This window comes from Gymnodraco acuticeps, unplaced genomic scaffold (assembly GCF_902827175.1).
Source record: "Gymnodraco acuticeps unplaced genomic scaffold, fGymAcu1.1, whole genome shotgun sequence".
NCBI lineage: Eukaryota > Metazoa > Chordata > Actinopteri > Perciformes > Bathydraconidae > Gymnodraco > Gymnodraco acuticeps.
This window is the reverse complement of record NW_022990335.1, coordinates 876,208-893,498: the sequence shown is the minus strand read 5'-3', so window position 1 is coordinate 893,498 and position 17,291 is coordinate 876,208. Positions and strand designations below refer to the sequence as shown.

The 17,291-nt window shown below is 41.0% G+C and overlaps 1 protein-coding gene across 3 annotated transcripts in view; it reads right to left on the bottom strand.

Annotated features, from left to right (window-relative positions):
• The window catches only part of srgap1a (SLIT-ROBO Rho GTPase activating protein 1a), a 113,335-nt gene that overhangs the window by 27,489 nt on the left and 68,555 nt on the right, over positions 1-17,291 (bottom strand). For all 3 annotated transcript variants that reach the window (XM_034223316.1, XM_034223314.1, XM_034223315.1), the window contains exons 4-9: positions 12,964-13,026; positions 8,696-8,875; positions 7,867-7,995; positions 6,103-6,324; positions 5,469-5,570; positions 62-259 (exon numbers count right to left, since the gene is read on the bottom strand). In XM_034223316.1, coding sequence (XP_034079207.1) covers positions 62-259; positions 5,469-5,570; positions 6,103-6,324; positions 7,867-7,995; positions 8,696-8,875; positions 12,964-13,026 — 894 coding nt within the window. The remainder of the gene's footprint in view (positions 1-61; positions 260-5,468; positions 5,571-6,102; positions 6,325-7,866; positions 7,996-8,695; positions 8,876-12,963; positions 13,027-17,291) is intronic.

Below are 17,291 nucleotides of genomic sequence, written 5' to 3'. Positions count from 1 at the left end.
CTATTTTCATACAGAAATGAAAAGACACCTTTAATGTCCATCATCTTCTTCTTCCACTCACCATGAAGTAGAACTGCTCCGTCTCCTGCTGATTGGCCCTCCTCTTGGCGATGCTGGGCTTGCTGAGGTATGTCTCAGAAACGGTGGATTTGACCGACTCCGTGGACCGGCTGTGGTGGAAACACTCGGACACGTCGTAGTCTTCGATAGTCGTCATGTCCTGGATGGTGGTCAGGGTGGCCTCAGATGTCTTTTTGATCTGGAAACACACAAAGGATAAGGGGAAAAGATGAAGAAAAGTTGAAGAATTGCAAAAACACAGCCAGCTAAAAATCTAGATGTCATCTCTTCACTATCACCATGCTACATCACAGCATATCTAGCGGTTGAAATCATCACACTCCATAAAAACCTCTCTCGCTATCCCATGACACTCTAAAAAATGCAGGTGTTTTCTGACAAAATGCCTAAAGTTCCTCAAAAATCCATCAGCCCCTGAACATGACTCCCGACCAAAGCAATCAGTTTGCTTGCACTCAGAGGGAGAGAGTATGCTAGAGACGATACATTCAGTCACAGGCTTTTAAGATACATTTCCAAAACCGCCTCTACCCTCTCTGAAAAAGTGATTCTGCCGCAGCCCATAAACGCCAGGACTTTGCGGAGTGATCCCTCCTTCTTACTGCCAAGGATGTACGGCCACTGCTACTGGCTGTGTCCAGTAAATGAGGATGTAAGATGAGGGATGATGTCAAAAAAAAATGCGAGGGCAAATAAGGATGTGACAGCTTTTTAAAGTTGAAGAGACCAAAAGAGATGCAAATTAATTATGCAGACTATTAATAAAGAGCTTGCAGTACAAAGACGTGATGATGACATTTAGACTTCAAGAATCATGTCTCAAAAGTCCTGGTGTTATAAAAATTGTTGTCAGTAATATTTTGAAAGAAAAGTGCCACTTCATAGTAGGGCTGCACGATTTTGGGAAAAAATCTAATTGCGATTTTTCTGAGAAATATTGCGATTGGAATTGCGATATTTGTTTTTAAGCTACCCAATGGAAGTTTATTGTAAAATGCGGCCATAACTCCGGCTAGGAAGGTCGTATCAACGTACTCCCGTCTCTAGCAGCCCAAGCTACGAGTGAAAAAACTAAACTTACATGAAACTTCTGTTAGGTTGCTTTAAAGTCAAGCTTCAGTTTAAGATTCACCCTGTAATAGAAACATGTGATGGAGAATTACTAACCTGACCCAGATGGTTTGTTTCACCAAACCATCTAGGAAAGCTCCATTGGAAGCCATTTGGAAAGGGCAGGCACTTTCAGAAGCACTTGGCAGGTGATTGGATCAATCTGTCTATCACCTTCTATCATGGGCTACTTCTGATTGATTAACAATGGCTGGTACATGTGGAGCACAGCACTTCTGATTGGTGTGGATGACTGACACACAAGAAGAAAAGAAAAAAAAAGAAAAAAAAAATTGTCAAAAAAAAATCGCAGGCTTTGCGATTTGATAATCGCATCATTTCAAATCGCGATTTCGATTTAAAATCGATTAATCGTTCAGCCCTACTTCATAGCCATGCTAGCAGCTCTGTGAAGCTTCATTTAACATGGCACATAGCGAACATTAGCTTGCTAACAAATCCACAGTGACAGAGAAATGGCAACATGTTGATGTTTAGCAGGTATAATAGTCTAAATCCTTGCAAATGTTAATTAGCGCTCAAATGAAAAAAATTGAGGCTGATGGAATGTCCTCAGTTTTGCAGACAGTTAGTCAAAACCCCTTTAGTCTGTACGAAATTACATGGCAATCCATCCAATAATTGGGATATTTTAGTCAGGGTGGATTAACTGACCCATATCTCCCTCAAGCCAAAGATTCAATTTATGCAACAAAATCCACCCCAAGTCTATCCCTCAATTAAATGACTATTGTCAACGTAAAAATGTCCAATTCCTAATTTAAATATTCCATGTCCAAGACATTTAAATAAAAAATGTCTTAAAAAAAGGGGGTACGTCGAGGGCAGACACAAGGACCATTCTGCCTTTTCAATCAATAAAATAATATAAACATAGGGTTATATAGGTTAAGGAAAAGTGCAAAATGTGGAGCATTGAAAAAGGAGGAGAGACCAAAAAAGATAAAAATAAGACAAGGACGAAGGGTCTAGAGACTGTCAAGCCTGAGAGCACGAATCAGTGATGTGGAAAAGCTGCAGAAGGAAAGAGGCCCTGCTGATGCTGAAACATCCTCAACCAGCTCTGAGCTCAAAAAGTTTCTTTTTCTTCAACAGAGACACTCTGGGGTTATGAGAGCTGTGAGCATCGCAGCTCAACTGTGTGTGCATCACAGGTCAGCGCCGCCGACAGTGAGTCGCAGCTGGAAGCCCTCCTAATTACTCCTAATGGTCAGGAGGCCCCCTATTCAAAGGTAGTGACCCTGTGTCTGGGTTATTAAGTGAGTCTGACCTCAGTGCTAATGAAAGAACAGGCTGGATTCCTCATGGTGCTGTTACACACACCGAGACAACGGAAAGATTAGGTTGTTTTTCTTTTAAACAGTTTGACCTGTGACTCATTTTGCCTCCAAAAAAGAAGAAAAAAACACCTGAAAAGCAAGGTGGACTCTCTTTCAAGTGTAACACTGATAGATTACAGCGCTGACATACATGCTGGGGAACACAATGTGGATGTAGTTAAAAGTGTCATCCATCCCGTCTTGAAGCAAAAACACACGGCAGGTTTAAACACGACTAATGACAGCGTAGTGAAGGAAATGGGGGATTCTGCCGTCGTAAAACTTTGCTATAACATAATTCTGTCTTGTGAGTGAAATGAAAAACCTGCTGCCTTTAAAAGACAGAGAAAACATTCAGAAATCTACAGTTTTTTTTTAATCCACGGCAGTCATGAGTTACACGCTCGGAGTGTGTCGGGTCCCCTTCTCCCTACAGCTACATCCCGGGTGGCCCCCGTGGAGGCGAGAGGCCCAGCTGTCAGCAGAAAGACCGGACCCATGCATGCGAGAGAATCGCTCCCAGTGAAAAAGCTGTTGAGTTTATCCATTATTCAGCAGACGAATAGTTACCAGTGTTCACTGCTGGGCTCGATTACAACAGGGCTTTTAAAGAGACTCGCTGGGTATGCCTATTAGTCCCTGTAGCGGCACAACAAACCTGGTGAAAAGTCCCCGGGATCAAATTAGGTTTGTTTATTTTCAATAAGGAACCATGACTCATGTGTTCCCTGCGTAGCTGCAAAGACGGCGCAGTAATATGGTGAGCTAAATATAATTCCAGACTTGTTTACAGTCGTCCTTCTCTGCACTGAAAACTACTTCTGCACTGTCAAAATCCAAAATAATTCCTTCAAAATCAGCAGCTGTACAAAATCCCTTACATGTATCCTCACTGTTCAAAAGGCAAACTGCTCTCCATAGTTGTTAACAGAATATGTAGTAAGTGTGTAATCTGCTGATTGCCCCTCTATTAACACAGACACACAGGCTTTGATGTGCCTTCCTGAGATTTATCTGAGGAAAACAAACAATCCCCGCGAAGGAGATGCTATTAGATTGTCATAGTTTAGTGTGAAATGTCTTGAGATTACAAAAGAGAGGGACATCAGCCTGCACTCTTTTTCATACGGAGGCAAATGAGATCTAAATGGCAAGATTATTAAATCTGAAAAGGAGATGAACCACGCTGACTGGCTGACGAGCTGAAATGAGCGCCGTCTTCAGAGAGCAGACTTTTTTAATGAAAGAAATTCAATTGTAATTTCTGCAGTGCGGCACCCAGCAGGGCTATGTTAACCCCAACCCTTTAGTAAGTCACCCCCTCCCGTCACAGTGCACAGTAAATTATTCAGCAATGTTTTCCTTCACTTTTTCACGGGAGTAAAAGAGGTTTTAGAAAACAGCTGCACTTCTATTAAGAAATGCCCTGCAGCCTTTCCTGGCCAGATAACGACTTTTTTTCATTCTCTTCATTTGACAGTTGTGCTTGTAGGTAGGTTGTCAAAGAGCCTTGAAAGTTCATTTTTTTCAAGGATGCATCTGGCCCGCTGTGCCCAGGAAGAGAGGCCATCTGCTGATGCTAACACAAGGCAATAGTGCCCTCCAATTCTGACCCACCAGGACATCCGCTACAGCGAGGCAGCCGACAAGGACATGAAGCAACCGGGGCTTGTCTTCGCAGTGCGCACCCTCACACACAGAAACTCACAGGGTGCAGAGATACTGTACATACTGCATCAGAGAGAAGGAGCAGGAGCCTGAGCAGCCGATACACAGCATCAAAACAACAATCCAAAGGAAGCTTAAAGAGGCTGCCACTAGGGATATTTTCATTAAGGGTAACAAATTAGAAAGAAAGAAAAAGTTCACATATGTGATAGGTGTAGGGGAAAATAATAGTACCTCCTGATTTGTTGAGAAATGGCAAAAAATATCAGTTGTGTTTTTATTTTATGTCGAATTTATTTGGGAAATGTTGAAGTTTCTGAGAAAAAGGAAGATAGCTGGACTAAGCCGTCTTTCATCATGGTAGACTAGGATAGGTCCTGAAATTAACACACCTATGTAGGTCAATAATCAATTTCAAAACTAATACATTGAGAGTGAAAACAAAAAAGAGTGATCACTTTTGCTTGATTATCAAAATGATGACAATTTTCAGTTTCAGTTTAAGTCTCAGTCTATTGACCAATCAAGGACTTTCTTCAGCTTTAATCCTTTGCACATTCAAATGAAAAATCCCAAAATGTTTTTAAAAAAAAGGCAGGATAAATGAAAGAAACATGCACCCATGTGGGGGACAACAACAGAGAGGGTAAATACGGATAGCTTTTATTGTGATATAAAAGCGAACATAATTGGTGTAATTGTACTCCGTCAAACTGTTGCAGTCACAGTATTCATTTCCGTTCCCTCTTCCCATTTGTTGTATAAACAGAAATGTTGCGTTCTTCAAGCATCCTGCAGACAGGTTCAAATTAAACTGCCTGACTAGAGATGCACCTTCAATGTCAAAACAGAGCAGCGTAAGACAGGTTTGTGCAAATAAAAGCGAGACAGTGAAATCTACCAGTGGGAGCAGAAAGGAGGCTTCACAGAGAGGTTTGATGGCTACCTGCAGGGCATGAGAGACAGGAAAAACACTGTGTGTGTCTGTGTATACCCAAAAAACATTAAGATTCTTCAGAGATCATCAGCAACTATTTTCTCTGTCTCACCTTGGACGACTTCTGGCTAAAGTTAACTTTGGTAGCTTTAAAGCTCTGCAGCTGTCAGCTTCTTAAAACCAACAAACGGCAACATGGAGAAACGTACGCATCTCTAGCAGGAAAAAACGCCGGGACAGGGGAGAAGAGTTTTGACATGTTGGACAGAATCACCTCACGGATCAAAATACAAATATACGTGTAATGAATTTATTTATTTGCATTGCTTTACCTCTTCGTTCTCAATATTCAGAGTTGCCAAGCGGGACTGAAGCTGCTGGAACCTCAGGATGAGCTCTCCGTTCACCGGTGGCTGCACTGAGATCTGACACACCTGGGCAAAAAAAGGAAACACATTGTCAGGAATTAGGATTTCAAGTGACAACCCTCTGAAATAAAAGGCAAGCGACATGTCCACTGTTTTAAACAAGTTGCAGGCACTCAAATTCTTCTTCAATTGCAGAGCAAACCACAGTGACGTCTCACAACTGAATGCAGACAACAACAGAGTGTAAACAGACATGATAACAGCGTCCGCAGTGCTAGCCAAACAGTAAAACTCCAAACACATGTTGAGCTTCATGACTGCAGGGGGAGAATTAACACATGATTTGTCATATGTGCCCCATAAAAACCTGATCCAGCCGCTCAGACGCAGTAAAACGCTGCACTTAAGCCACTGAAATCAGACCTCATTAAGTCCGAGACCTTTTTATAATACAATCCAAACCATGTTGCTCAGTATATGTGCACTGCAGCTCAAAAAGTGGATGATTTGGAAACAAATATGTTGAAAACATTTGTATAAATGCAGTTTTTCAGTTCAGTTTTTCATATCAGCTTCTATTGTTGACCAATATATGTACCTCGTCTCCCATATGAGGCTGGAACTCAAATTTTGCCGGTGGGCAGAAGGCCGTAGGGTACATCTCCATGAACCTCTGTCGGTCACTCCGGGGGTCCAGACTGTCCACGGCGTTCTCTATGATGTCCAGACCCTCGTGCCGGGACGTCTCCAGGTTGTATTCGGCTGACAGGTAGGTCCGCAGGGCCCGGTTCAGACTGGCGTGGTACCCCAAATCACAGCACTGGAGGAGAGGGGAGAACAGGGTCAATGTGATACTACAGGTCTCATAATAAAACACATTAATATCATACAAGAGCTGCAGCAACCAACAATTCCTGTTTTCCTCTTAATACATTGTAAGAGAAGTGGAAATCACAACCTCATAAAGCCTATGTTTACATTTTCAAATGGCTTGTTTTGTCTTATCCACTGTCCAAAACCCAAAATATATTTTAAATATCACATAGGAAAACATTTCAAGATTTCACAGGAATCCACAACTTGAGTACATAGTTTGAAAAACAACATAACTTAATGCGGTCATACAAAACACTTTCTTCGAATTAAGTCTCAGACTGGAAGGCTAAACAGACTACAAATTAAATATACTTTTAAATAAGCCAACAGTCTCTTGTAAACAGTCAGCAGTGTTGCCTCTGTGTTACACAACTTTTCCTCAATATTGTTAAATGTTTCCTCCAGGAAAGTATGCTGATATTTAATAACTAAAACCTTGACCAAGGTTTCTCCTAGGAAGACACACAAGCCTCAGGCAACCACAAAAACACACACGCACATTTACACAAATAAATGTAACATGGCTTGAGTGATAGGCAATACCTCCACAAGAAGGCATGTACACTATATTTTGGACGATAAAAAGTCCACTTCATCAATAAACAAATGTGTGCGAACGTGCTCCGACAGCTCACGCAGAGCGCATCCCACACACAGTAACACACACACACCCTGGTGCGATGTGAAGGCTTTTGAGCAAAGCAGGCAGAGGGGTAATTTCAGCACACAGCATGCGGCTGAAGAGAGGTTGCATTCCTCTTCTCTCGTCTTGGATATTAAACCCAAAAACCTGGCTAAAAACCTGGCCTCCACCCATTTCCTTAGAAAGGCCACAGGAAATAGAAAAGTAAGTTTATTTCTCTAACAAAATAACAATAATAACACAGGTAAGCTATATATAAATAAGCCATGTATATTGGTACGGTAACAACAAGGTCAATATTGCATAAAAGAAAGCATAGGGAGACGTGATTCTCAAGTAAATGGAGTGATGACCCACAGCTGAAGATGACAAAAGAAAATGTCTGAAAGATGTGGAAATGTCAGAATATCAGGAAAACAGAGTAGAATTTAATATAATATGTGGGTTTTCAATAATGACAGGAATAGAAGGAAGTGAGGAAAGAATATTTTTCATCACAAATGTAATAAGCTGCTTTAATTCAGCCCTGAACTGTAATTTCCGTCCCACAGTCTGCTGTCCTGAGATCATTGTTATATCAGAACCGCCTGCTTAAGTCATCAGCCTCTCCTCTGATCAAGATTGAAATCTCTTCTAAGAGTCTGTGAAAGAAGAAACCCTGAATAGCAACGGGTCTTCTGTATGAAGAGCACAAAGAAGCATAATAACATATTCCTGATGTGGCTGCAAGGTGTTCTGTTTATGTGAGAAAGTCCTCAGCAAAATGTTCCCAGCATCAAGGGAGACAAAAAAGACGAAGCTGTCTCGAACAGGGCTGACAGAGGCATGTGGTTTTAAACTTACATCAATTAAGTCCGACAAGTCATGGATGTAGTATTTGAAGACGGAGGAGTTTGACGCTTCCAGAGTCAGCAGGTACTCGTTGCGCGCTTTGATCGACTTCAGCTTGTTCTCGGAGTACTTGGCTTGACGCTGATGAGAGAATTAGAGGAAGAGAATGAGAAACAGACAACAACAACAAAGCGAAGGAGAGAGGATGGATTTAATGAGTCGAGAATTGCCTTTCTGACAAAGTGCCTGTGCTTTCATGTATTCCTCTCAGAGCTGAGACCGGATTAACGGCAGAACAACAGCTTTAATAAACATTACAGTAGAAATATGTACAATTATTTTAAAAATAGCACAAAAAAAGGAACGAGCACGGAAAGAGGCATAAACTAAAAACAGCCCGTGTCCTTCACTTCAACCTCTGCAGGAGCCATCTGTTTTCATCATACACTTCCTCTCTACCAGACAAATACAAGTCTGTTAGTTAGTCACCATCTTCTGACCAATGTTCCTGACTCACACTTCCAAATCGTCCATGTTTTTAACACTTCCCGAATGCATTCCAGGAAGAGCCACCCTTAAAAGGCCATTGGAATATTAGTCGCAGAGATTAAATAGAAAGCAGGCCTGTTCTGGGAAAACGCTCTCAGTCTGTTTTGCTTTTCTCAGATCAGGTCTGAGTAAAAAAAACATGCTGTGTCCCTGATGAGGCAAATGTCCTAATCAGATATTTTAGTTGTGTTTGAACTACTTAAATAAAACAGGGAATGCTGTTACTACTAATGGAGTTTAAAAGCAACTGTCACAAATGTGATTAGATCGCTAAGTGCTGTAATCGTTCTACCTTCTCTTTCATCTTCTCGATCTTCTTCACAGAGCTGCGCCTCTGGTATTTGTCCTCCATTCGGATGCTGAAGACGGGTTCTCCCCTGCCGATCTGCTTCTCCTCCTGCTTCTCGGCCTCCTTCAGCTTACTCTCTGCGCTGATGCTCTCTGTGTGGTACATGTGGTACGTCTTCATCACCTGGAGACAAACAAAAGTGTCAATAAGCTGCAAAACAGTTATTAAAGAGGCCCTATTATGTTTTTGGTTTCCCCTTTTCCTGTAGTGTTATGTGCATGTCAATGGTCTACAGAGGCTAAAATCCCAAAGTTACCTCGAGGGGGGGTTTCCCACACTCCCCCCACCCTTCCTGAAACTCCTCCATTGGACTCCTTTTTTTTTCTTCAGTGACATAGTGAAATCAATATGTACACTTTCTATCGGCTAGCGCTCAAACACATTGTACGTGACAGAATAAGGGGCGGGACATCTCTAAGCTGTTGATCAATCACAAAAAAGCCAGCCAGCTAACCAATCAGAGCAGCCTGGGCTCTGGTTTCTGACAGAGGGTGAAAAGAGGTGTGCAGCGCTTCTTCAGATTGGCAAAGGGCAAGATCCTGAAAACGTGTTATGTTATGGTGAGGTCAAAGGTCACAGTAATCCATCTTCATAGAGGAGACTGACCTCTTATAACCCACAACTAAGGTTTCCATCCTTGGACCCTGTCATTCATCAGCTCTCAAATCATCTCACAGCTTGCAGTCTGTCTCTCCGTAAACCAACAAACCAAAGACAGATTCTCTCAAGACTTTGTATGAGGCCCCTCATTTGACCACAACCACCACAAATCACTGCAGCTAAATCTAACATAGGGCCTTCCTTGATCTGAGTTTTCCTGCATCTGGGTTTCACTCTGGTTGAGGTTATAAAGGGTTTGGTGTATCTTTGAAGCTCTATTTTGTTTTAAAACATGAACAAAGTTATACCTCACTAGTTCCAAAATGTATATATGTTTAACATGTAGGATATGGCTCTTAAATATTTCCTTATAGAGATCCAAGTGATGCTATACTGAAGTATAAGTTGAATTCTTCCACCCCTTGTGTCGTCACGTACTAGAGAAAAGCTTCAGCTTGATAATGAACAACTGATAAGAACTACTTTCTAAAGTCTGAGTCATCCTCTTCAGAGTAAGTTGGAGTGCGAGCGTTACTCATACACACTCCATGAACCCATTGGAGGGTGACTCAATCGTAGAGTAGCAGGTTAACCACAAAACAATGAGTTCTTGAAGAGAGCAAGCGGGTATAAAAGTCTCATTAGCACTGGCTACCATCGTCAGGAGGAGTGACAAATGAGGGGGCTCGAAGGACGGAGCTGATGAATCACTTGCTGTGGGAGAAAAACGTAATCCTTTGACGATAACATGGAGTCATCAGCAAGAGCGCTGAACTCCAATCAATGGGCATTTACATTAGTATAACTAATTTGTATGTCAAATAATTGTATGGGCCCTAGTAAAGTCCCACCCCTTAATTAATTTCCCAAACCACATTCTGGTGTTGGGTATATCAGTATAAAAAGCCAAAAAGCAGGTGCACTGCTCACAACATCTCATGGGTGTAGGAGTGGAGAGAAGGAGAAGGAAAATACTTTAGTTTATTTGAAAGAATTATTTTTTAAAGTTTTTAAAGTAATTATCCAAACATTAAAAACATATAAACTGTCAAATATTATATTTATCTTATATTCTCTTTCGAATATATTAGTCAACTTATCAATTATTGAAAGGAAAGTTATCACCGACCATTTTGATAAAGAAAGTCATATTTTGTGCCGTGGCAATAAGAGCAGTTTTTTAGCCTCATATATTGAGATTTTCCAGCTTTCCAGCTTTCGTTTATTTAAAACTGAACATCTTTGGATATTGTACTGACAATAGATAACGTTTAAAAGGTATCACATTGGACTTAGAGAAACTAGGGTAGATGTTGTTGTTAGTTGCAGCCTCATTATGGAATAAAGTGTGTTCAACTACAGCAAATGAACTATATTTTGTGAACCGCTTACATCTAGTCAAACTTCTCCAAACAATGAATCTTCTGAAAAGCTACATACTGAACTAAAAACTGGCTAAAAATACATTCAAACTCCCAGGAGAAGGCGGTGATATAGAGCACCTGTGGTTTAACCTGAAATGAACCAACTTCAACAAACCTGTGTACACTACACACACACACACACACACACACACACACACACACACACACACACACACACACTACTATACACTCGTCTGCAAAAAACCTCAACCTCAATACAAAAAGAGTCCCACCCATCTCAAAATCCAAACATCTTTCCCCCAAGCTGAGATATTTCTGTACGAGTGGAACAACGAAGCAAAGCGAGATTTGTGTGGAGCGCTCTGGTTTGGCCTAACTGGAACCAGTTTAGAGATGGCTGACTGACCCTGGGCCCTGTACTCCTCACTTACTGGTCTGGAGTCTTCCGCTGCTTTGTTTACTTTGGTGTTTCTTTTTAGAGGGACATATTTAGAGATGGAGCAGACCTGTTATTTCATTGGCGGGGTTCGACATCTGTCTGATGCAATAGCTACTGTGTGTTTGAGAATATTTTTGTACATGTGTGCTCTTTCCCATAGGGGCTAAACCAGGTCATATCTGGAGTGTGGAGCATGGTGAAAGTGACACATATTGAGTTTGGAGTTACAGGTTTGTTGTGTTTGGAGCAGCACGCCCATAATCCTCTGTAGTGAGGAACTGGAGACTGAGAAGCCAACCGAGCTGCTTTTCACTCCATCTCTTGGGAACCAGCAACAACTGCCTCGACTAGTACCTCTATCTGTGTACAACCCAGGTATATGATCAATATAAAGTTGTTGATCAATGGGAAGGAATGAAACAAGATTACACAAGACCACAGATTTTGGTCTTGTGTGGTAGAATTATATGTGTTTCTCTCATATGTTATGTATTTCTATGATGTCATGTTTGTAATTGTCGATGCCTTTGAGTGACCTGAAAATAATGTATTTAATTTTATGTTTGACTACATATCGCAGAAGCTTGCTAGTAGTTAATGACATTGCCATTTACGATTCAAGTAGTCAGGATCACTTTTTAAGCCAGTCAAATGGTCTAAGAGAGTGAACATTTTAAGACATTTGACTGTGGCAGCATTTTGGTTCATGAATGACCAGTGACCATTTCTCAAAAACGTAGTTTTGCTGTAGTTCTTGTGTGAAGTAATTGGTAGCTTGCAAAGCAGTGATTTTAAAGAAGCTTGCCCAACAATACTTAGGGTAGACTATATCACACTATAAACCTAAAGCAATCATATAAAAACAACATGATTTTCATTTAATTCCAGTCGCCCTTTCTAAGAATACACAAGCATCTGATGGTCAAACAACATTTGTGAGGCAATAAAAAAGGCAAATAGGGTAGCAGGGCTGACTGGAGCGATTAAGGCAGAGGAATTAGCTATTGATTCATGATTTTAAAACTTTTCCCTGCCAAGGTCATAGCAACTTACAGACAACAATTTCCAGCAAAGGCATTGAACAGAAGAGATGAAATGCCTCCATAGAAACTGGGCAGCAGCTATGCAGATGATTTAACGCTAAAGTGTTATGGTCGGTTAAAATGCTACTAATCCCCCTGAGAAAATGCAACCTCTGGGTTCAAACGTCTGCAGCCAAAGCTATGTTTACCGTTTTGTGTTTCTGAAAATACCATGTAATCACAACATTCCTGATTTGATTCCCACTGAGGACTTTGATGCATGTAATCTCCCCCTCACTCAAGGCCTCATATCTGTCTGTCAACTTTTGAATGAAGGCATCATTGCCAAAAATAATTTCTTTTTTTATTTAAAGAAAGCAATAAGTATCCACAAGTTGTTATCTGGCTCCAACCACCTGGTGTGGCTTTGCATGCATTTGTTTTGAAGAGCAAGCAAACCAATCTGATAAAAGCCAATAAAACAGAGAATATGAAAACTAAAGAGTCAAGAAAACATGATGCTGAACCTTCGCAGTTTGAATATCCAGGTCATTTGGGTAAGAGAGGTTGTGTTTCAGTTTTGTGTTGAAAAAGAGATTAGACAGACTTTCCATAGAAGTTGATAGGTGCATATTTAGTTGAATGTTTAATTTGTTATTCCTTCAACATCTCCAACAACTCAATGCTATAAACCAGTCTCCACCACAGCACAGACTAAATGTACTTAGTAAAAGAAGAAAAAGAAGGTGAGTCATTACTACTTACTGTGTATAGCTCATTAAGGACCTTCATTAAGTCTTCCTGGAGCTGAAAGGCTATTTCCTTGCTCTGAAAAGGAAACACAGAAGAACAATCAATGAGACAATTACAACAAATCAGTAAATTGAAACAATTAAATTCAGAAAATAAGTTATCCCAAAGATAAATTAAAGAGTATACCCAATTCAAGCCATTTGTGATTTTCAATTATAAACACGACCTTTATAAAACTGAAACTTGACAAGACTGTTTACTGTATATTTTATACGAATGGCGGACAATGACCAGACATTGACCCGTGGTTTGAATGGTACAAATAAAAAACAGAGCAGTGGATTTATAACCCTGTGTCAAATACAGGGTTTCTGAGTGATAGCAGTATCAGTGTCACGGGGGCCTTTCCACTCTAATCGTCAAACACGACTCTGGTTTCATCTTCCACATGCTCAACACATTATCTGGCTCCTACGCCTCAATGTAAAAGATTTTTCCCAAATATGTTAACTCAATCAGCCACACCACAAGGCTGACTCAGTTACACACACACACACACACACACACACACACACACACACACACACACACACACACACACACACACACACACACACACACACACACACACACACACACACACACACACACACACACACACACACACACACACACACAACACACACACACACACACACACACACACACACACACACACACACACACACACACACACACACACACACACACACACACACACACACACACACACACACACACACACACACACACACACACACACACACACACACACACACACACACACAACACACACACACACACACACACACACACACACACTATTTGCTGTGATGGATTTAGGGGTTTTTCACTGTTAATTTGACAGTAGAGCTCCCATATTTCCTTCACACTGACTCAGATTCTGTGAGTCGTGACAATGAAATGTTTGATCTCTACAGTTGATACTACGCTCTGCTACCTGGATGATGTTACAGCCTCCACCCAGCACTCCAGGTCTTTCTTTAACCCAATTATCCCTAGACAAATCTCATTTTGGGAGCCTCTCTCAGCAAAAGGCGGAAAGAGGGTTCTGTGAAGGTATTGAACCAGCGGGTGTAGTGGGATAGAGTGGCGATTGTACTTCTTGATCAAGAATGGAGTGCAGTGCTTTTTTAAAGGCGCTTTCACACCAAGTACTTTTCCCAGGAATAGTTCCCGGAACTTAATTCCCCGGAACTCTTTAATTCCTGAGCTATCTAGTTAGATCACACCGGAATAAGTCCCTGAGGGAGGATTACGCAAATGAAGCCGCTGACGTCACTTCTTCTTCTTTGGGTTTACTGGCAGGCCACAAACAACTTCACGGCGTATACTGCCACCCGAAGTCCCGGGTAAATCGCCAGAAGCGCTGACACCTCCTCATCACTCCACCGCTCCCACGTTTTATTTTGTGTAAGTTAGTCTCTCTCTGTTGGTGCGCTGGGCTAATGCTAATGCAAATAATGCTAATGCAAGCAAATAAAATGGTGGCTTCACAAAACTTTTCGGAGTTTTACGGGGCGTGGTTTGCAATTCGCCCAGCCAGTACCAGAAGTACCACCTCTCTAGCAGGGACTGAAAAGGGGTGAAAAGGTTCCCAAAAAAAAGTTCTAGTTCCAGATTTTTTGGTGTGAACGCAAAATCCCAGGAACTATCGGAACTATTCCTGTGAAAAGTACTCTGGTGTGAATTAAATTAAAACTATAGCTACAACTGCAATAAATCATTTAAAATATGTACTGTGGAGTTTCTGTCCAAAAGTAGTGCTATACACTGATTTTTTTTATGAGGGGGTAGTTGTTTTCCTTATGTGCAAAACAGGCAGGGAGCGCAAGACACAATAAATTGAAGGAATGCAGCAAAGAAGGCAAGAAAGAAGAGTGCAAGCTAGTAAACCTCCATAAGAAATGCAGGTTAAAACGTTTTAAATGTTGACTTTTCTAATGTGTAATGAGGAACACACACACACACACACCTGGGTAACGTTACAGTAGCGCACAATGCATTTTCAGAAAAATGTTGAACCTAAAAGTAACTTTTGTTTGTTGACAACAAACACAAATAGTACCTAAGTGCAAGTTGGAGAAAATGTCTTTACATTATACAAAGTTAATTGTTAGGTTTAACAATGAATTGTTGAACAGTGTAAAATATGCACTATAGATCATTAATGGAAACTTTTCCAAAGGTTTTTTATTTAAAAATGTGTTCATGGTTGCACTTTATGGCAACCACAATGTATGAGCACTCAATCTGCTGTTATTAGCTGCAGGGCTCAATGCATACATATAGGTAAGCTGAAACAAACAACACTGCATGCATTTGCACATGCCGTTGTTCATGGCAACAATATCCTACGCACTGCACTGAACCATGTATTGGATTTCCTGACTTAAGATAAGAGTCACACACATTACAGTGTGTGACCTTGCACACGTCTTGCCTCATGTGGGTGTTGGCAACCAGTAAGAAGCCCTATTGAGGTCACACACCTTATTGATCCAGGGGACTTCACAAGCATGTTTGTTCTAATGCACAGTAACTCGAATACAAACTCTCACTCTCGTTCTTCACAAGTACAGGTTAAGATCCATGATGTGCCAGAATACGAATAGACAGCAAAGAGGATTACACTTAGTTACAGGATGCCATGATGGCGACTTAAACTAGAACGTAATGCTGGTTCTCCTGGTTGATTGGCAACTTCTTCCCAAACACCACCTTTCTGTCACTTCCCTGATTCTTACTTAACCTGAGTGTAAACTGTGTGTAAGCCGGGATAATCAGAGCTTTAGGAACACCAGCACTTGGCAAGAGTCAAACTCAGGCATGTTGGAGAACAGCGTGTAGATAAGCCAGCTACGAAACATTTCTTAAATCTTTGGTTAATAAGAGGATGATCTATGCGTTGATTGAATACTAAATCCATAATTGTATCTCACAAAACATGACAGTTTAACAAAAAGGCCTTACATATCATGAAGGATCGTAAAGACACAGGCCTTCTCCTGTGGGAAAACCCATTAGCAATCTTCAGTTTAGAGGACAGAACCTTTGACTATCTGTCACATCCAACACTCGTCAGCTCTTCTCCATTCAGAAGTGATCCAGAGCTCAATGAAAAGCCCTCTCAAGGATCACATGAGCTGTGAGTGTGTATCTGTATCTGTGTGTGTGTAAAGAATGAGATAAAAGTAAAAGGGAATTACATTCAGCGCGCCTTCCCCGGAAAACCTACAACTAACATAATTATTTTAAGAACTCTGTGAAATTAACTCTTTTAAAGTGTTGCTAAATGCAATACACACACACATACTGTGTACCTCAAATTATAAGCAATAAGGGCTGTTCACTAAACGCTGTGTTGTGCAACTGATGTTTTTGATTTAATTTGCTTACTTACCCTCTTTCATTTTAAAGGAATCTCAGTTAGGGGGGTTTCCAATCGGGTTTAATTCATTAAAAAAGATCATACCATCTGTATTCCAACCACATTAGGAACATGAAAAAAACCCAGAGAGGAGTAACCAAGTCAGCCCTTGGGGAGTGGTGGGTTTCATATTGCCACTGACATTAATCATGGTATAGAGATTGCCTTCTTATACCCTGCAGGCTGGGCCTGTGCACGTGTGTTAGGAAAGCTACGAGTGCCTTGTCACTAAGACACAGTCGCTTAGGTAACACAAACAGTTAGCTAGTGTTGGATAAAACAGCCTTTACCAAATTATATAAATCCTTTCATTTTAAACGAAATGATAGTTGGGGAACATTAATTACAAGAGTGAGATACATAGATCAACATTAGTCCCATGTTAATGCATTGCTGACAGAGCGTTAGTCCTTAGTTTAGCATATAGATTAGCATGGCTATTTCTGATATTTTAACTAGATATTTTTGAACCACGCTTGAACAAATACGTGAAAAAGAGTTGTTTATGTTTTAGGTCGAGTTACACAGTTTATTCTTCTGTCAACCATTCTCTGAATAATCTTTTGCTATAGCAAAGGTTGCCAGATTGAGTCATTGAGCAGGTTTTGGTTTAGACAAAAGGGCACAAAACCTGCCAGCCCAAGCTGTGAGAAAAACACTTTGGGAGGATTTGCACACTACTGTACTGGCTCCTCTAACTTCCTGTAAAACCAGAGACTGACGTTCTTACCTCTATGTTCATGTGCAGGTTAAACTAAAAAGTATACCAGTGATCGTTGAGGTGTTGGTAGGCATATTGTTTCACTTTTGACAGGGCTAAACTAGCGGTTTCCTCCACACCTAGTCCTAA